Below are 21,329 nucleotides of genomic sequence, written 5' to 3' on the forward strand. Positions count from 1 at the left end.
CCCTGTATCTTGTTAAATTGGAGGACGGGGTGTGTCTATGTGTATATAAAAACTGAAGTTGTTTTTGGATGCTTACCCATTTCTTATTAGCCATACCGTAAAATATCCATACTAAGACAACCTGAACCGAACTTAAAATGTTCTGTGAGACACACATCAGTGTTCCAACTATTATTTTACCTTTTCAGATTTAAGCATTTTCTAGAAACTGGGGAAGGGTGGGGTTGTCGCACATAATCTTTTCAAGACTTACATGGTTCTCTTTTTTTTTCAGGCCTCATTGTTGGCAAGGACATCGATAAGAGGCTGACATTCATTTCTGTTCTAACCAGCTACTTTATAACTGTGAATAGTAACTATGCATATTTGTTGCTCAGCAAAACCAAGGAACAAGAGCTATGGCAGTTGAAAAAGTCTGTCTGATTCCAGGGTATTTTTCCTGGGTTTCATCATCAGGGACCTTCTCCTTTTCATCTCATCAACAATGTGGTACCTTTTACCATTCAGTAAAGATTAAGGACATGTTCTTTGGTCAGCAACCAGAACTTAAAATCTGCTGGAATAAGGTCAGAGACCATTTCAATTACAGCTGAGGAAAATGAAATTTCCATTTTATTTGGTGCCTTGTACAGGGAGCACACTAACTCTTAACAGAAAGGTCTGAGTGAAAAGAGATTGAGTTCGTCTAATAGAAACTCATGGTTATGGCGAGTGACCCAACGTGATTAGAGGGGGCAAGAGCCACACAGGAACTCATGACGGGCTATACCATGTTGCGGAATGGGGGAGTGGGGAATGGAGGTCAAACCTGTATGTTACGGTGGTCCAACCGGATCCGACTCACGTGGCTCAGTTTCACGCTCTTCATCATTCTGGTTTTCTTCCCCCTTATTGCTCACTATTATCTCACCACTCTGGATGAGGCTGATGAGGCAGGCAAGCGGATTTTTGGCCCAAGGGCTGGTAATGAACTATGTGAGGTAAAGCATGTGCTGGATCTTTGCCGGATTCGTGAGTCTGTAAGCGAAGAGCTCTTGCAGCTGGAAGCCAAGCGGCAAGAGCTGAACAGTGAAATTGCCAAGCTGAATCTGAAGATTGAAGCCTGTAAGAAGAGCATTGAGAATGCCAAGCAGGACTTGCTTCAGCTCAAGAATGTCATTAGCCAGACTGAGCATTCTTACAAAGAGCTGATGGCTCAAAATCAGCCCAAACTTTCTTTGCCTATCCGATTGCTTCCAGAGAAGGACGATGCCGGTCTTCCTCCCCCAAAGGTCATACGGGGATGCCGGCTGCACAATTGTTTCGATTATTCTCGCTGTCCTCTCACCTCTGGTTTTCCAGTCTATGTATATGACAGTGACCAGTTTGCCTTTGGCAGCTACCTGGATCCTTTGGTCAAGCAGGCTTTTCAGGCTACAGCACGAGCCAGCGTTTATGTTACAGAAAATGCAGACATTGCCTGCCTTTATGTGATATTAGTGGGAGAAATACAGGAGCCAGTAGTGCTTCGGCCTGCTGAACTTGAGAAGCAGCTCTATTCTCTACCACATTGGCGGACAGATGGACACAACCATGTCATCATCAATCTGTCGCGGAAGTCAGATACACAGAATTTACTATATAATGTCAGTACAGGCCGGGCCATGGTGGCCCAGTCTACTTTCTATGCTGCCCAGTACAGACCTGGATTTGACTTGGTAGTGTCACCACTAGTCCATGCCATGTCAGAGCCCAACTTCATGGAAATCCCACCACAGGTGCCAGTTAAGCGGAAATATCTTTTCACCTTCCAGGGTGAGAAGATTGAATCACTGAGATCCAGCCTTCAGGAGGCCCGCTCCTTTGAAGAAGAAATGGAGGGTGACCCTCCAGCCGACTATGATGATCGTATCATTGCCACCTTAAAGGCTGTACAGGACAGCAAGCTAGATCAGGTCCTGGTAGAATTTACCTGCAAAAACCAGCCTAAACCCAGTCTGCCTACTGAGTGGGCACTGTGTGGGGAGCGTGAGGACCGCTTAGAATTACTGAAGCTTTCCACCTTTGCCCTCATTATCACTCCTGGGGACCCTCACTTGGTTATTTCATCTGGGTGTGCAACACGGCTCTTTGAAGCCCTGGAAGTTGGTGCTGTCCCAGTTGTGCTGGGGGAGCAAGTCCAGCTTCCCTACCAGGACATGCTGCAGTGGAATGAGGCAGCCCTGGTGGTGCCCAAGCCACGTGTTACCGAGGTTCATTTTCTGTTACGAAGCCTCTCAGATAGTGATCTACTGGCTATGAGGCGGCAAGGCCGCTTTCTCTGGGAGACGTACTTCTCAACCGCTGACAGTATTTTTAATACCGTGCTGGCTATGATTAGGACTCGCATACAGATCCCAGCTGCTCCCATCCGGGAAGAGGCGGCAGCTGAGATCCCCCATCGTTCAGGCAAGGCGGCTGGAACGGACCCTAACATGGCCGACAATGGGGATCTGGACCTGGGGCCAGTGGAAACGGAGCCGCCTTATGCCTCACCCAAATACCTCCGCAACTTTACTTTGACTGTCACTGATTTTTACCGCAGCTGGAACTCTGCTCCAGGGCCTTTCCATCTGTTCCCCCACACACCCTTTGACCCTGTGTTGCCCTCAGAGGCCAAATTCTTGGGCTCAGGGACTGGATTTCGGCCTATTGGTGGTGGAGCTGGGGGTTCTGGCAAGGAGTTTCAGGCGGCACTTGGAGGCAACGTTCCACGAGAGCAGTTCACGGTGGTGATGTTGACTTATGAGAGGGAGGAAGTGCTTATGAACTCTTTAGAGAGACTGAATGGCCTCCCTTACCTGAACAAGGTCGTGGTGGTATGGAATTCTCCCAAGCTACCGTCAGAGGACCTTCTGTGGCCCGACATTGGCGTCCCCATTATGGTAATAGAAAAAAGCAGTTTGTTTTACTGCATGAGATAGCATTTTACTCCTTAATCCTTTTTCCAAATAAATATAAAGTGTATCTTTATAGATACACTTTTTCCCCCCCAGATTTCCTTTCCCCATGGAATTTCTGCTTGCTTCTTTTTCAGTCCTTTCAGGCCTTGCCAGTTCCATTTCTGCTACTCACTTCCTCTAAATCTCTTAAGACTCTCCAAAACTGAAATCCATACTGGCCTCATGAAGGTTTACAAAAGCCCTTCAGTTACCCCATTGATGTTTTCTGTGTCATAACAAACATGTTGATGAGAACGATGATGACAGAGCTATTAGTAAGCACCTGTGATTTCAGGGCTTATAGAATTTAGGATTTATAGAACTTACATTATTATGGTCTGTTCACTTTATATCTGTGGAAACTAAGGCTTTGAGAGATTAACTGTTCTGCCCAAGGTCATGATTAATAAAGGACAATCTGAGCTTTAGTGTCTGATTCCAGAAGCTGCATTTTTAATCACCTTCCCATTTTAGCAGGAAGACCCATTTCTTTATCAGGATATTATAGAAGTCTTTTGAAGGATTAGAGTTGGGGGTTTGAAATATTTGGGAGTTGGAGATCGTGCACCTTTCTATGGTCTCTTACAGGTTCTTTCTCAGATTCTTTACTTTATCTGTTGTGACTTGGATGCTGTATTTTACAGGAAAAATAATAATCTGTTATGTAGAATAGGGCTTTAGTTCTGAGTACTTTGTTTATCCACCTTCTGACATAAATTTGGCCTTAGCAGATTACCCATTTATCTTAAACATGAGGCCTTAGAGCAAGTCATAAGCAAACAAAGTTCCAACTACTTACCCCGTGGCATAGACTTTCCAGAAAAAGGTAGCAAAGATAGGCAAAAGTTCTGGTGGGTCATCCATTGCCAAAGGCTTGCTTAAGAAAATTAGTGTAGTTTTTAGGAAGAACTTGTCTGAAGGGGAATGTTTGGACTAGACCAGTGTTTTGAAAATTTATATAAAGAAACTAATTCATGTGAAGTATTTTCTAAGCAGCAGCATGGTATAATGTTAGGATAGTATGAGTTTTGGATTAATATAGACCTGGGATTAAGTAGTCCTTTTGGATCTTTGATGAGTTAATTAACTTCTTTGACTTATGGATTAAACAGAAAAATAAAATAATACAAGTAAGGAATCTAGAAAGGTGCCTAATAATTTTTTGATTCCTACTTACCCTTTCATGTCCAAGAAGATGGGAGGCAGTATGGATATCTGTCTATGTTGTGGACGGGTTAACTCACTTCACTGATAAAGGCTTCTTGTATCCTCTGCATAACAGCTCTTACTACTTGCTTTCTCCTGTACAAATCTTTAAAATTGTCTTTCTTATTACTGCTGCTATGTGCTTACCGCCACTGCTCATCTTTTCTTTTATTTAGTTGAATTTATACTCTGAGGCTCTTCAAAGACTGTGTAGTGTTCTAAAAACTTTTGATCCCAGAATTTATCTTGTATATTAAGAAAAGTGTTATAAATAGGGAGATTTCTTTATAAGATTTCTTTCCAAATAAATTTCACTTTTTTCTTTCTCAGTTACAGCTTCTTAAATGTCATTGAAATTAAAAAGAAAAAAAGCATTTGTTCTGTGAAAGGTGGATGCTGCTCAAATAGAATAAATAAAGCAGCCTTTGTTTTCCTTTTTTCCTGAGTTTTCTTTGAATTTGATAGGGTTGTAGAGAAGCTGATGCCACCCTGTTAACAATGACTGAAATTAGTTAGAGAACTTACCAGAACTAATCCTCTCTTTTAGCTCTGGTGGGAAATAAGTACTCCTCTTTGATTACTGGGCAGCTCATTGCAATAATACAATGCCTAGTTGGAAAGTGCCAGAAATTTTCCAAATGGGGGGCCATTCTGAATAGCTTGCCCATACTCATGATACCAGTTTTTTTCCTAGTTCTTCTGAAAAAGAGGAAACATTTTTAAGCTGGAGAATTCACTGTATTCTCTAAATATTTTGCCTGTTCTTTCTGTTTAAGAGACGCAGGTTTTCTGGGGGGCAGTGGTTGAATTGCTGACCTCTTGGGCACAGAGCCAACACTACCAGGTATCAAGACTAGGAGGGACTGGCAGCTCTCTCTCTCCCCTGTGGAGAAATGGCACCGTTATGAGACGTTGCAGAGTAGTTTTCCTACCCAGGATGCAGATGTACCCAATTCATTATGTTATAATTAACGGGTCTTTATAAAATTAGCAGTAGGGTGGTTCCCAGGCAATCTGTCAGATTCCAATCCTTAAGGGAAAATGATTTCAAATCAGCATATTTGAATTAATCTAGGAACCCACACGTATCATTTCAGAAATTGAGGGGCAATTTGTGCTTCCCTTGTGCTCAGGTTCTCACCTAAGCATTAGGCATAAATGGTAAATATTTGTGGGCTATGAAATGTATTGAGCACTAGGTTTTTGAGTAGAGAGGGATTGTCTTAGGGGTGCCTTCTGGGATTTGTCAAATTCCTCATACTTGTCTATTATTTAGATGACAAAGGGGAAACTACATTGGATCCGGCTTAAAGCAAATGTGATCTTTACCACCATCCTTTGACACTCTCGCCCCAAAAGATTTAATTCTCTTCAGTTCAAATGGGAAAGGGCCTGGGCAAGGTGACTAGACTCCACCCAGAGAGATGGGGCAAGTGCCACTAGTTGAAGTAGCTGACTCGTCAGAATGGGGCGGGGCTGCTGAACAGAGGTGGTGGTGGTGGGTGACTGCTCTGTCTCTTGCCTGTTTTGTAAACAGTTGAATCAGGTTCATTAGCTCTGGAAGCTTAATAACTAAGAATGTCTAATGGAAGTGGAGAGTAGTATTAATTTTTTTTTTTAATTTTAGAGAGAGAGAGGGAGTGCAAGTGGAAGAGAATGGCAGAGGGAGAGAGAGAGAATCTCAAGCAGGCTCCACACTGAGTGCAGAGCCCGATATAGGGCTCAGTCTCAGGAACTGTGAGAACATGACCTGAGCCAAAATCAAGTCTGACACTCAATGGACCCAGCCATCCAGGTGCCCTGTGTGGGGAATAAGTATTATGTCAAAGGATTTGAAAGCTAGTCCTTTGAGAAAAACTCCCTACTGGGTTGGGGACCAATGCGCCAACCATGCATCTTAAAGATGTTCCACTGTTTTCAGGTCTCCCTTGTTTCTGATGGTATGTCGGTGGTCTTCAAATTTTTGTTTTCCTATATGGAGCATGTTCTTTGATTGCTTTCAAGACTTTATATTTAGTTTTCAGTGCTTTGAGTATGATATGCCTTGGCATGGTTTTCTTCTATTTGTGTTCTGACTGGGGTTCACTAAGCTTCTTAAATCTGTCAATTTATTTTTTCTTCATATATTGGAAAATTTTTATGTCATTATCTATTCAGGTATATTTTTCTGCCCCATTCTTTTCCTCCTCTCCTTTGGGGGCTTCATTATATGTATATTAGACATTTAAAAATATTTATTTTGAGAGAGTGAGAGAGCATGCATACGCATGCTGGGGAGAGGCAGAGAGAGAGAGGGAGAGAGGGAAGGAGGGAGGGAGAGAGAGAGAGAGATTGAGAGAGAGAGAGAATGAATGAATCCCAAGCAGGCTTTGCACTGTCGGTGCAGAGTCCGATGTGGGGCTTGATCTCATGAATTATGAGATGATAACCTGAACTGAAATCAAGAGTCAGATGTTTAATCGACTGAGCCACCCAGATGCCCTGTGAATATTAGACATTTTGATTCCATCCCACAGTTCTTAGTGTCTCTATTCATTTTTTTAATCTTTTTTTCTGTTTGCAATTTTGATAATTTCTCTTGATTTATCATCATGTTCACAAACTTTTGTGTCATCTCTACACTTAAGGTCATCCAGTCAATTTTAAATTGCAAGTATTATATTTTCCAGTTCCAGAATATCCATGTTTTTAAAGTAATAGTTTCCATTTTCCTGATGAGATTTCCTCCCTTTTTTTTTCCATTCTGAGTACATTTTATTGAGCATAGTTATAATAGCTACTTTAACACCTTTGCTGATTCCAACATTTGGGGTTTTGCTTTCATTGATTTTTCTTTTTTCTTGAAGGTCATGTTTTTCTGGTTGTTGGTACATCGCACAGTTTTGTATTAAACTCTGTACATTGTGAATATTACATTGTGAAGACTGGATTTTGTTTTATTTCTCTGTGAAGTATTGATACTTTAGTTTTCACAGGCAGTTTATTTGGTTGGACTCAAATGGCAAGTTCCGTCTCTTGAGTGAGTGGCAACTCAAATGTTAGTTCAATCTTTTTATCTTTTATTAGTCTGCTTACAGATAGTACCAAGCATGCATACATGCTTGTCCATGGTAAGGATTCTAGATTTTATTAGAAGTATGTTAGGATGCCATTGGAGGGTTTTGAGCAAAGGGTAATATATGTTGGACTATGGGGAAAAGAGCAGAAGAAACAGTTCAGAGGCTATTATTGCAGGAGCCTAGGTGAGGGGTGTTGGAAACTTGGACCAGAGCAGCAGTGGTAGAGAGGGTCAGCTAAGCATATCACATCTCCCTACTAGAATCCAAGGTCTCTGTGGCAGTGTTAAGACCAGAATGTGCCCATTTTTCCAAATGAAAACTATATAGAGAGATACGAGATTGTTTTTCACTGCCATTTTCCCTCCCTCCCAGCCCTTAATAGTAAAACTGTAAAAGGAGAACCCCATTTTGGAAACCTAATGTCATGTCAGAGTAGTTATTGTCATGTCAGTCATCATGGTCAACTAAAGGAACAAGAAGGAAGACTAGAAGAGAACTCAGTGTCATTAATAATCAGGCTTGGACCTCTGCCAGTCAGGCTGTTAAAGGCTTTACTTCTGGCTAGACCTCAGGCAACAGTGGAGATAATAAAGGCTATTCCTTATAAAGTTGATACACATTGTTTTTTATCTGTGTCCACTCTCCTTTAAAAAATATTACTTGAGGGGTGCCTCAGTGGCTCAGTTGGTTGATTTTAGCTCAGGTCTTGATTTTAGGGTTGTAAGGTCAAGCCCTGAGTTGGGCTCTGCAAGTAATATTTATGTTACATGAATAGATCAGATGATATTTTCCTAAAATTGTGATTTCTAAGCAAAACTAACAGGAAAAATCTTGTCCAGTTTTTCTAGGTCTAAGATTGTACAAAGTCTGGTAGACTTCACTAGGTTTAGCATCTCTGGTTTTTTTCTTTGACATTATTTAATAACTTGGTGATTATAGCTATGGCTCTCTTTTTTCTGTTTGAGAAGAGGCTACGTGGCTGTGAAGGAGAATTCTATAAAACAGAGCTACCAGAAATCAGAAATTATAGCAAAAATTATAAATGTGTAATATAAAGGAATTGCTGAAAAGTCATGTTGCATAAATGATTTCTTAATTGCTACAAATCAATTCTTTAGGGAATGTCTCCTCCTCTTAGTCTATTTGTACTCTTTACTAATTCAAAGTAAGGAATCTGAGACTGAGAGAATTTTATTGTTTTGGGTCACTCAACCAATTAATACCCAAATTAGAACTTAGGTCTTAGGACTTCTGACCATGGTCAGTGCATGTTTTTCTTTTTTACCAAATCTAAATTTTTTGAAAAGGCACAGCTTACATGCATAAATAAAATGTTTACAAAGTAAAATAGGAGGAGATTGTATTAATCTTATGTGATAATAATTGCTAACAAGTTTTGAGCATTTTCTATGTGCTCGGTCAGCACTGTGTTGTCCTCTTGATATGCATTCTCTTGTTTACAAACTATTTATATATTTTGAGAGAAAGCAAGAGAGCGTGGGCACATGAACGGTGGAGGGGCAGAGAGCCAGGGAGAGAGAGAATTGCAAGCAGGCTTTGCACTGTCAGCGTGGAGCCTGACTCAGGGCTCCATACCAAGAACCCGTGAAATTACGACCTGAGCCGAAATCAAGAGTTGGACGCTTAGCCGACTGAGCCACCCAGACACCCCTGCATTCTCTCATTTGATGATGAACCTCTAACCTATGCTATTTGACCTACAGTTTTATAGGGATCATGTACAACTTCTTTTATGAGTTAAAACAGACTTACCTCATAACCTAAAATATAACCTAAAATCAAAACCTAAATCGTTTTTTAATACTGCATCAGACCCAAATTTAAAGTAAGTTATAAATAGAAAAGTAGTTCACTGTGTTCACCTTCTTATTCCTTTCCCTTTCTTTTCATTACCTAACTTTCCCTACTACTTAATGTTTATTGAATGAATGAGTCCCTTGAAAAATCAAGATATTTTAATGCTCCTTGGTCTCTATTGATTACCTCTCCACCCTAGTCACCTCAAGCTGTTTCACATGGGTCCTTGTCTCAAAAGCAGGTATACAGGACTATGAGCTTCCTTTTGTACCTCATTTTCTTAATTCCTGAGCTCTGTGATGGGTTACTTCTTTTTAAAACTTTTTAAATTTTTTAAATATATTTTTTTAATGTCTATTTTTGAGAGAGAGAGAGAGAGAGCATGAGCGGGGTCGGGGCAGAGAGAGAGGGAGACACAGAATCTGAAGCAGGCTCTGGGCTCTGAGCCGTCAGCACAGAGCCCGGCACGGGGCTTGAACCCGTGAAGTGTGAGATCATGACCTGAGCTGAAGTCAGAAACTCAACTGACTGAGCCCCCCAGGCGTCCTGGGTTACTTTTTTAAGTTAGAGGAAAGGGGAGGATGGAGGACAAAAGCTAATTGCTGTTTACCTTATTGCCTGTATGGTGACTTGACATAAGGCTCATTTTCAGAAATGGATTCATTACAGAAGTGTATCACACATGTATATGTGTTGTTTGAGACTGGAGACTGTTGACTTTGGCTAGGCAAAATTTTATCTTAAGGAGAGAAAGGAGAACATTTTAAGTGTATTTAAATTGCTGAATTTAATAGGTGGCATTATGTGTTTGTATGGTGCTTTATATTTTCCACATATATTTTCTAATTTTATTACTTGTCAAGTATGTTTTACCTTTTTGTGTTCCCTGTTCTTGGTCTACTTTATGACTTGGGTTCATACACTTAATTTCTTCATGCCCTATTTTTCTTGCTTCCCAACTTCAAAGACCTGCCTATGGCTAGTTGTGAGCTGCTTTTATAAAAGATTCCATATTTAGGTAGTTCTTCCATTTGAATCCAAATTCCTCTGCTGCACTTCAGCAACTGTCACTTACCAAATTGTAGAAATGTTCGATTGTTGCTTGTTAATAGCAATAACTACTTACATTTCCATCCCTTACATATTAAGAGATATTGGCTATCTATTAATTGGGGATCTAACTTATGATAGCTAATTAAATATTTATGATGTAAATTGATACTTTCCTAATTAATGTGAATTTGCTGATTTCTGCCAGGATTTAGAAGCCAAATACCTTATTAGCATACTAGGAGAAAGGATCTTGGTAGCGTAGTAGCTCTTTATCATTCATAAATTCCAGAATTCCTCAAGAACCAACTTAAATGTTATGTGAGGTTACTATTTTTTGATCATGCATGTACTTGCATACATTTGCATACAGTATGACTCCAGGCCATACCTGCTGTATTGTTCCATTGTGATGGGAAGAAATGTGCAGTGAGCGGAAGTCTAGGCTTTTATGAATGATGGTAGAACTAGTCAGCAGGAGAACTCATGTAGCTTCCCCAGGAAGCATTGTTTATGAAACAAACAAAAAATGAATGTTGGCGTGCATGGCTCCTGACTTGGCAGTTATAGGTTGATGGATTGTTTTGCTCTGGAATACTAGATTAAATGCTAGGAGGTTTTAGTATGTAGAATGTTATAGTTTTGATACATAAAGTTATCAAGTCTTTATTCCATATTCTGAAAATAGAATGGACAGGGCTAAATTAGGGTTTATTTCCTAGTCGTTTGGTTATTTGCTCATTTATAAAATGTGTTGAACACCTACTGTATGCCAGGCACATTGCTCGGTACATTCTGGTCAGTGTCATAACCAGTAATTGACTTAGTAACTTGAGGGTCAGTTTTCATGTCCACGAGTTACCAAGGTAAAATTAGGCATGAGAAAATAGCCAGTGTTGAAGAAGCAGGAGCTGTTTTTTAGTTTTAAAAACAAAACAAAACAATGTCAACAAAAATGAGCAACATGACTTACTACTCTGGTTGACTCATTCCTTTTCGATCTGCCGTTTCTCAAAAATCTTAGATGCCAATGCTGATCTGATGGATGTCTGCATTACAGATATTTAAGTTTTTTAGTCCTTTATGTTTTTGGTGCCAGAATTGATAACAGTAGGTTTGCTGAGCAAAATTTTGTCTAGCTATTAAGCAGTATAGCTTTGAAGCAAAACTGTTAGAAGAAACCTTTTTTTTTTTTAATTTTTTTTTTCAACGTTTTTTTTTATTTATTTTTTGGGACAGAGAGAGACAGAGCATGAACGGGGGAGGGGCAGAGAGAGAGGGAGACACAGAATCAGAAACAGGCTCCAGGCTCCGAGCCATCAGCCCAGAGCCTGACGCGGGGCTCGAACTCATGGACCGCAAGATCGCGACCTGGCTGAAGTCGGACGCTTAACCGACTGCGCCACCCAGGCGCCCCTAGAAGAAACCTTTTACTCTTTCCTCCTAGTTAATTTTAGTTTATATTTGCAATGTCTGTAAGTGCAGAAATCTCCTTTTGGTTGTAAGGAAAAGGTAAATTGTTCTTAAATAATGAACTGTATGTGCTGTACTGTCTTCTGAATGTTGACTCTAAATCAGAGTATCTCCTCAGTGGCACTAATGACATGTGGAGCTGGATAATTCTTTGCTCTGGGTGGTTGTCCCGTGCTTTGTAGTATTTAGCAGCATCCCTGGCCTCTGCTGACTAGATATGAGTAGCTCACCCCGTTCCACTACCAGTTATGACAACCAAGACTGTCCAGCGTCATTGTTTTATATGTTTCTTGGGCAGAATCGCTCATAGTTAAGAATCACTGCTGTAAATTCTTAAAGCAGACTTTTTGACCACAATTGTTTGTGAGCCAACCAGAAATAAGCTGCTGCAGTTCATGATGCTGTGTTTCTGTGAATCCTTAAATCTTTCCTTTCATTCTGATGGCTATTGCGTCAGTTCCCTAATCCTGAAAATCTTGCTGCCATCCAGCCCAGAGGGGTTGTGCCAGGATGAGCAAAGGTAGTATGTATACTATATTTCTGGAATCCACAGTAGTTGTTTGTAATGGACTTGCCTCTTACTGGACTTTAATAAACTTGCTAAAAAATACAGATGTGAAATCTAGGCTAAAACACATTTGGTATTAGATCTTCAGTTCTAAGTCTTCCAAAAGACAAGCAGGTCCTCTTGATTTGGTTTATTTTGTAAATTGGACAAAAATTTTGGATGTGCTCTAGGCATCAAATCATGACTATTTTAGTTTGTGTTGTTTTTAGAGTGAATGAGGTTGTTTATAAGATGGTCACGTTTGGCTGATGAATAAGTTCCATTTTTGCACACAGTATGGGGCTGTATTTAGGAGAGAGGTTCCTCACTTACCTTTGTACAAGTAAGTGGTGGAGTGGGAATGTGAACTCAGGCTTTTCTTTTTAAAAAAAAATTGTCTCTATTTTCTTTTCTTTCTCTCTCCCCCCCCCCCCCCCCGCCCCTTTTTAGAAAAAGAGCATGTGAGCTGATGGGAGGGTCAGAGGGGGAGAGAGAGAGAGAGAATCTTGGTCTGGAGCCTGATACAGGCCTTGATCCCATGACTCTAGGGTCATAACTGAGAGTCGGACACTCAACCAAATGAGCCATCTAGGCGCCCCCAGGCTTTTTTGATGGACTCCAAAACCATGCTTTTCCTCTACCAACCCTCTCAAAATTTAATGTGCATAGGAATCACCTGGGGATTTTGCAGGTTTCTGACTTGGTAGGCTTGGGGTAGGCCTGTGTTTCAAGAGAGCCCTAGGGGAGGCCCGTGTTGGTGGTGTTTGGCTTACACTTTAACTACTGAAGTTCTGTGCTGTGTTCCTGGATTGCTAATTTTGCTGTAGATAATCTTCCTAGTGTCTAACCTGTAAAACTGATAATCTACAGTTGAATATTCAAGAATTGAGTATTTTTTCTTCATTTTAAGCTGTGTGTATTTGCTGCTAGAATTGAGGGGGAGCTTTGTCCACCTGAGCTGCCAGAATTGCAGTTCTGTATTAAGTGGATGCTAGGTGTGTTAGGAAAGTAAAACGAATGACCAAGAGTGGTTTGTTGGGGGTGGTTGAGCAAACAGCTGCCATAGTGCATTGATTCTAAGGTGGACGTTATTTTATATTTTAACATCTCTGAAATTGGGTGTGTCTTAAGATAGATGTCATTTTGTGTTTGCTGAGGTTGGCTTTTGGCTCCTGCTACTTCTGACCATTTCCCTGCTCCCTGGGGATGGAGCCCAGCAGCTACTATGGTGAGTAGTTGGTCATCTCCCCCTCCCTGCTCGTCTTTACTGCAACCCAGACCTCAGTGCTTTGTTCTGCAACTGCTGAATTTGAGCTTGGGAGACCTGGGCTTGCTTCCAGGGACTTTTTATATGGCCAAACGTGCTGCAGGGCAAGGGGGATTTCTGTGTCCATTGCTTGGCTCTGACATCTGTTTTCTGTAGTAGCAAATCTGATTATAGATTATAGATCCTTTCTTGTCTTGACTTGGGAGGAAGTCCTCTGGGGCTGAGGCAAAGTCTTTTAAGACTTTTTAAAGCTCTTTAGTAAAGTAAACATTCTAAGTGATGTTTGGTTTGATGAGATTTATAAATTTAATGTAAGTTTAGCAGAAAAAGACTGATTTGGAGTTAGAAGGCACCAATTAGTGTCTAGCTCTGCCACTTGCCATTTGTCCATGTACAAGGTGAGAGTTGGCCGTATGATCTGTAAGGCCTTTTGATCTCTGAACTGATTGGATTCTAAGTATGTTAGAATGCATTAGTTGAAGTATGAGGACTCTGCTCTAAGAACATAGAAGTGGTTAATTTTGACAGGGGTGTAAGTGACAGGAGGCATGTGAGCTGGGTCCCCAGGGAGAGAATGATTTTGGTAGAAGAAGAGGAGAAAGAGTATTTTAAGCTATGGAGACAGTATTTGTGAGATCACAGGAGTACCTTTGAAAGCATTCATAAAGTTTTAGACCATGGATATAATTCCATTCATCAAGCTAGGTAGAGCTTATTCTCAGTACAAGTAAAAGTTTCTGTTGAAAGTAAGATGACCCTCTCTGTCTTTCTAAAAAGATGATTCCTCAGGAAGTTCCCTTTGTTTCTGGTTTTTGAGAATAAATTGATAGTTTCCCATTAGGTGGATTAATTAGATATAGGTACAATAAAAATAAAATGAGCTATTAAAGTACTGAGTATGGTCATCTTCATATTGGGCAAGGTGAATAACAAAGCTACCACCTACATTGTTAGTAAACTGTGCTTATCTAAGGTGTCTAAGTAAAACATTTTCTTTGTAATGTAATTCTGTTTGGGCACTAATCTTTGTTTTATGAAGAAAATACTGCTTTGCATATATGGGTCACTTTGGATAGAGAATCTTTGAATTGGGATTTGCTGTAAATTAACACAGCTGTTAATTTTGCTGAGTTAGGTACCCCTTGAAAGAAAAAGCATCTGTATGTGTAGTCAGTGGGAATTGCAAAGGTGAGGTAATTAACCTCAACTGGATGGGCTCTCCTTTTTTAGGCATCAGAAATGACACAAACTCAAGGGATTTCTGAGTTGGGCTTTAAAATTTATGAGTAAGCCTGGGGATTTCAGAGCTGGGAATTATAATCTCAGTTCTACTCTGCCACCTTGTGTTCTCTTGGGAGAGTTATTTTTAATTTCTGTAGACTGTTTATCGTTTATGTAAAATAATCCTCAGCTTTAACTTGTTTCACAAGAAAATTAGTTAGCAAATGAATAAAGCTTAAAATGTGAAATCCTTATACATTTGCTGAATTATAAGATCAGTTTCTGTTCCTGAAAGACATCTACTGGGTTTTATGAGTGGTAGGCAACCTGGCAAGATTATTTAGTAAGTTTAGCCACAGTCTCCTTTGACCAGAGGCAGTTTTGGTTTTGCATTCTGTAATGCAGCATTGATCATTGGTGTTTTTCCTTCCTCCTTGCAGGTGGTCCGGACTGAGAAGAACAGTTTGAACAACCGATTCTTGCCCTGGAATGAAATTGAGACAGAGGCTATCCTGTCTATTGATGATGATGCTCACCTCCGCCATGATGAAATCATGTTTGGGTTTCGGTGAGCAGCTACTTTTTAATCAAGAAACACTTTTGTTTGCAAGTGACAAAACCAACTCAAAGGTGGATTAGGCAGCAGAATGAATTTCTTGGCTGATAATAAGTACTCAGAGGTAGTAAGGGCTGACAGGACATAGCTGGATTTTGGGTCTTAGGTGATGTTGGAGAACTCCATTTCTCTTCATCTCTAGGTTTTGCTTTCCTTTTTGTTGCCTGTGATCTCCCATAGGCTCTCCCTTTGAGGGAGGGCAGGGAGATGGATTCTGTGATTGGCTAGATCAGGGTTATCTGCCTGGCCCTGGAGCTGAAACTATATCATCCTCCAGCCACAAACATGGACTGAGTGGAGGCAAGAGATAGTTCCCTAATGGAAATGTGAAGTTTTTGTGTTTGCAGGAATAGCTCCCAGTCAGGCAGAAGCAACATGTTGCTATGTGTTAGGGTAATGGAATGGTGCCAGAATCCTGGGGCTTGAAAGATTTGGGGAAAGATGGGGTTAGGAGCAAAGATCCAAGAGGAAAAAGAGAGGGAGGAGGAGGTGGTTCTTATGATCAAAATGCGTGACATTTTTGAATCCATACTGTGTTCCAGAGACTAGCTGAGCACTTTGTGTGATTTTATCTCATTAATACTGCTCTAAAACTTGACGATGTAAGTTGTACTCCTCTCCATATTACATAGGAGTAAACTGAGATCAAGGAGAGCAAAACCATGATGTTAGAAAGTAAATGGCAGAACTGGAATTCAAATGCAGGTTTGTCTGACTCCAGAATTTCCAGCCAATCACTAAACTATATAGTTTTCTTGAATCTCAGTAGTTCTTACCGGGGTTTATATCCCAGTTGAAGGATCATTACAGATAAGAGAATGGAGTACATCAGGGTTATTCAAAGTGTGTCATGGACTAGTATGCAGGCCCATGGACAGTTTATTATGTGTCCACAGTGAAGTAAGTACAAAAATTGAGGGTAGGCCTTAGCAACTTTTTTTTTTTTTAATTTTTTTTTTTCAACGTTTATTTATTTTTGGGACAGAGAGAGACAGAGCATGAACGGGGGAGGGGCAGAGAGAGAGGGAGACACAGAATCGGAAACAGGCTCCAGGCTCTGAGCCATCAGCCCAGAGCCTGACGCGGGGCTCGAACTCACGGACCACGAGATCGTGACCTGGCTGAAGTCGGACGCTTAACCGACTGCGCCACCCAGGTGCCCCGGCCTTAGCAACTTTAAAGCAATTTGACATTTATTGTGACATCCAAGCTTGTGATCATTTTCTCGCAATTCATTTTTGGGTAATGTTTATTGAATACAATTCATAAGCCATACAATTCACTCATTTAAGTGTAATCATTCAACAGTTTTTAGTGTATTTACAGAGTTATGGAACCATCACTGTGATCTTTTTAGAAATCTTTTATTACCACTGAAAGAAACCCTGTACCCATTAGTGATCACTTCCCATTTTCCTCCACCTTCTCTAAGCCCTAGGCAATTATTAATCTATCTGTGCCTCTATAAATTTGCTTATTGTGGATATCGAAAATAAATGGTTCCATATAACATGTGCCATTTTGTAACTGGCTTCTTTCACTTAATAGATTTTAAAAGGTTCACCCATCTGGGGGCGCCTGGGTGGCTCAGTCGACTGGTTAAGCATCCGACTTCAGCTCAGGTCATGATCTCGTGGTTCGTGGGTTTGAGCCCCGTATCGGGCTTTGTGCTGACAGCCTGGAGCCTGCTTCAGATTTTGTGTCCCTTTCTCTCTGTCCCTCCCCCACTTATGTTCTGTCTGTGTGTCTCTCTCTCAAAAATAAATAAACATTAAAAAAAAAAAAGGTTCACCCATCTGAGCATGTGAGTGTATTTCCTTTTGTATATATGCATTTGGTTGGTCCATTTCTCTGTTGATGGACACTTGGGTCATTTCTGCTTCTCGGTTATTGTGAATAATGCTCTTGTGAAAATTTATTTTATTTTATTTTATTTTATTTTATTTTATTTTATTTTATTTTATTTTATTTTATTTTATTTTATTTTATTTTATTTTATTTTATTTTATTTTATTTTATTTTATTTTATTATTTTTTTTTTCCTGTGAAAAGTTATGTACAAGTGTTTGTATGAACATTTCCTTTCTCATAGATATACACATTGGAGTGGAACAGCTAAATCATGTGGTAACTCCAACATTTTGAGGAACTGCTATATTTTTTTTCCACAGAGGGTGCACCATTTTATATTGCTGCCAGCAGTATATAAGTGTTCTAATTTCTCCATGTCTTTGATAATACTTGTTGTTTTTCATTTTTTATTTATAGCCATTCTATTGTGTGTGATGTGTGGTATTTCAGTATAGTTTTGATTTGCATTTCCCTAATGACTAATGATGTTGAGTATCTTTTTATGTGCCTAATAACCGATTGTAGTGTGTTGGTAATTAGAACATTAGCACATTTAAAGAATAATTCATTAAGGGTAAGGCATACCAAAGCATGACCTATTATAATATGGCACATGAGTTAAACATATTTAGTGCAGCGCAGGTTGAGTATAAGGTTAAGGAACTGATTACGTCCTTTGTTTTTATATGTAAATCAGTAGCATTATTTATAGTCAATATTTTAAAATGCCTAACTTTCAAATATTCACTGAGACCATACCGTCTAAAACTACTGATGCATTGCCCCAAGAATTTATTTAAGCCTTTATCTGAATTTATCTCATACCAGTGCTTCCGTATTGATTTTTCCCCTTATTATTTAATAGCTAATTAACCATATTTTTATGATATATAATTAGCCTTATTTATTATTATTTAATATATAATTGACTATATCATGGTTGGCAGCCCTTAAAACAAATTAGATACGGTACCTTTTGATACCATGTATGTAGCAAATGAGATTCTGTCTTATTAAGGACTAATTGCATTATATTGACTTAAATTAGCCAAATCAGATGATTAAAATATTCAGTTTCTGGGGCGCCTGGGTGGCTCAGTTGGTTGAGCGTCCGACTTCGGCTCAGGTCATGATCTCGCAGTTCATGAGTTCGAGCCCTGCGTCGGGCTCTGTGCTGACAGCTCAGAGCCTGGAGCCTTCTTTGGATTCTGTGTATCCGTTTCTCTGCCCCTTTCCCGCTCATGCTCTGTCTCTCTCTGTCTCTCAGAAAATGAATAAATGTTAAAAAAAATTTTTTAAAAATTCAGTTTCTTATTCTTTCTGCTGCTATTTCAGGACTAGTAGAAGTAATAGGCATTTGAAGAGATCAATATTTTTAGGAGTATTGGTAGAACATTTGGATATCCTGGTGGTATTTGTTAGTAATTCTTACATTCTGTAAATGTCAAAGTATATAATAAAAACTTCTTGTAGCTCTTTGGGCTAGTAATTTGGAGTCCTTCTTAAGAGATAAATTAGGACAGAGGTAAGACTTGGCTAGGAGATGGCAGAAGGCCACCTAGGAGGCTGTTATATTGTGATAGAAGTTGTGGTTTCTGGTGTATTGGACTAGATTAATTGCTTTCAAACTTAATAGGAGAGGAAGTCTTTTGGAATGAAATCTTTTTTGTGTTTTAGGAATTGAAACTCCATGTAAGTGATGAGAGAGTTTTTCAGGCAGTTTAAATCTCTGGGGGTGAGATGGAGTGGGGATATGGTGGTTCATTGCTTATGAAACTAGAAGCACTTCTACAGCTTGTAGGGTTCTGTAGACGATAAGTACTTTCAGCTCTATGATTTTAGCCTGTGAAATTGGGGAACCAATTTTATTGTCCTACCTTACCTATAAATTTAGGGATTATATAAAAGTTTAGCCTGGAAACATACTGAATTCTGAATTTGTTATTTCATGCATTTATGAATCTTTCATTTGTGTAGTCCTATAGACCACTTCTTTTGATGGTACAGGTTTCGGCCTCAGCTGTGCTCAGTTCAGGAATTAAGACTGTTGCGCCTACTCCAAGCAATAGTCTCCTGTGGTTAAACCAGTGGGCTCCAAGTTTTTTTTTAATGGTGTACCCTCAGTAAAAGAACAGTTATGTATGCAATATACATAAATTATATACAAGTCCTACTGTACTAACATATTATGCTCATGTAAAACAAAACTTTTGAGAAAAAATAAAAATAAAAAATAGAAAATAGAACAGAAAAAAATAGAAAATAGCACATAAAAATATAACAACTTTTTTTGGAAATTGAGATTAAAAATAAATAGAAGTAGAAATTGATTATTTCTTTCTACTCGTTAGCAGATTGCTGTTCATACCCCATTTTGGAGACTCTTGACTTCTAGTTAACTCCTTTCCATGTTATTCCAGCTTGTTCTTTCTGTAAAGGCTTAGAGAGGTGCTGGCTGCCAGAAGTTAGAAGAGCAGTAAGCAAGTGCTTATTAAGGAAACTACATGTGGCACTCTTTGCTTGTTTTTATCCTGTTTGGCCTGTGATTGATTGATCTTGTTATTTAAAGGAAAACCTTTTAAAGGAAAAAAGAAGTAACAGCCCAAGGACCAGAGCCTGCAAGATAGAGACGGTAATTTTAAACTTTCTGGTTATCTTAGAGCTTCATACTCAGGTGTGTGCATATACCTGTGTTTTTCAAGGGTGTGGAGAGAAGCACGGGACCGCATTGTGGGTTTCCCTGGCCGTTACCATGCGTGGGACATCCCTCATCAGTCCTGGCTCTACAACTCCAACTACTCCTGTGAGCTGTCCATGGTGCTGACAGGTGCTGCCTTCTTTCACAAGGTAAGAAAAAGCTTGATAAGATTGGCATGAACTTGGTTAAGAGTTGAGCCTTTGGGTGGTAGTGAAATGCTACCCTAAAGTTAGCCATCCTAATGTTTCTTATATGTTCATTTTTTTTCTTTTAATTTTTTTAAATGTTTATTCATTTTTGAGGGACAGAGTGTGAGTGGGGGAGGGGCAGAGAGAGAGGGAGACAGAATGCAAAGCAAGCTCCAGGCTCTGAGCTGTCAGCACAGAGTCCGATGTGGGGCTCGAACCCACAAAGTGTGAGATCATGAACTGAGCCGAAGACCAACACTTAACTGAGTGAGCCACCCAGGTGCCCCTCTTATATGTTCCTTTTATGCTAGAAGTAAGTTATTTCTATTTTTAAAGATTGTTTTCAAGATGCTCAAAGCAACTCTGGAATAAAAAGTCAAGGTAGTAAGGCTGCCTGCACGATTGCATGTAGGCCATTAGGGAAATTAGTTTACCTTTCTGGGCATTGGCTCTCATCCTTAAAACTGGGAGCTTTGGGCTAAATACTGTTGTTTTACCATTGCCATCCTAGACATGGCCTGGCTGATTCTCTTCTGATTCAGGCTAACCCACACTATCAGACCCCACTATGAGCCTCTGTAGTGGTTGTGCAAGTTTTGTTTATTCCTTAGAGCTTTCACCATGGCATGCATCCCAGTTTTTAATGAATATCCAAAATGCATACCCCTGCAGTCATTACTTTTCTCCTGTATTGTTATTGCTAAATGTTTTTGCTCCTGACTCATCTTTCATCTGTATCTTGTCTATACTATGAAGTAGCCACTGGCCACACGTGGCTATTGAGTACTTGAAATGTGACTGGTCATTATTGAGATGAGCTGTAAGTATAAAGTGCACACCAGATTTTGAAAATTTGGCATGAAAGAAAGAATGTACACTATCTCATTAATAATTTTTATATTGATTGTATGTTAAAATGCAATTATTTTGGATACACTGGGTTAAATAAAATATGTTCTAATTAATTTTACTGTTTCTTTTTTTAATTTAATTTTTTTTTTAATTTACATCCAAGTTAGTTAGCATATAGTGCAACAACGATTTCAGGAGTAGATTCCTAAGTTACCCTTACCCATTTAGCCCATCCTCCATCCCACACCTACTCCAGTAACCCTCTGTTTGTTCTCCATATTTATGAGTCTCTTATGTTTTGTCCCCCTCCCTGTTATTGTGTTATTTTTGTTTCCCTTCCCTTATGTTCATCTGTTTTGTCTCTTAAAGTCCTCTTATGAGTGAAGTCATATGATTTTTGTCTTTCTGTGACTAATTTCACTTAGCATAATACCCTCTAGTTCCATCCATGTAGTTGCCAATGGCAAGATTTCATTCTTTTTGATTGCCGAGTAATACTCCATTGTATATATATACTACATTT

General features: G+C 39.6%; 1 protein-coding gene across 4 annotated transcripts in view; it reads left to right on the plus strand.

Moving 5' to 3' along the window:
- Nucleotides 1-21,329, plus strand: part of EXTL3 (exostosin like glycosyltransferase 3) — a 132,952-nt gene that overhangs the window by 95,717 nt on the left and 15,906 nt on the right. For all 4 annotated transcript variants that reach the window (XM_019828622.3, XM_019828623.3, XM_045055617.1 and 1 more), the window contains 3 exons: nucleotides 275-2,903; nucleotides 15,042-15,169; nucleotides 19,771-19,915. In XM_019828622.3, coding sequence (XP_019684181.1) covers nucleotides 756-2,903; nucleotides 15,042-15,169; nucleotides 19,771-19,915 — 2,421 coding nt within the window. In that variant the 5' untranslated portion in view covers nucleotides 275-755. The remainder of the gene's footprint in view (nucleotides 1-274; nucleotides 2,904-15,041; nucleotides 15,170-19,770; nucleotides 19,916-21,329) is intronic.

This window comes from Felis catus, chromosome B1 (genome assembly GCF_018350175.1).
Source record: "Felis catus isolate Fca126 chromosome B1, F.catus_Fca126_mat1.0, whole genome shotgun sequence".
NCBI classification, from domain to species: domain Eukaryota; kingdom Metazoa; phylum Chordata; class Mammalia; order Carnivora; family Felidae; genus Felis; species Felis catus.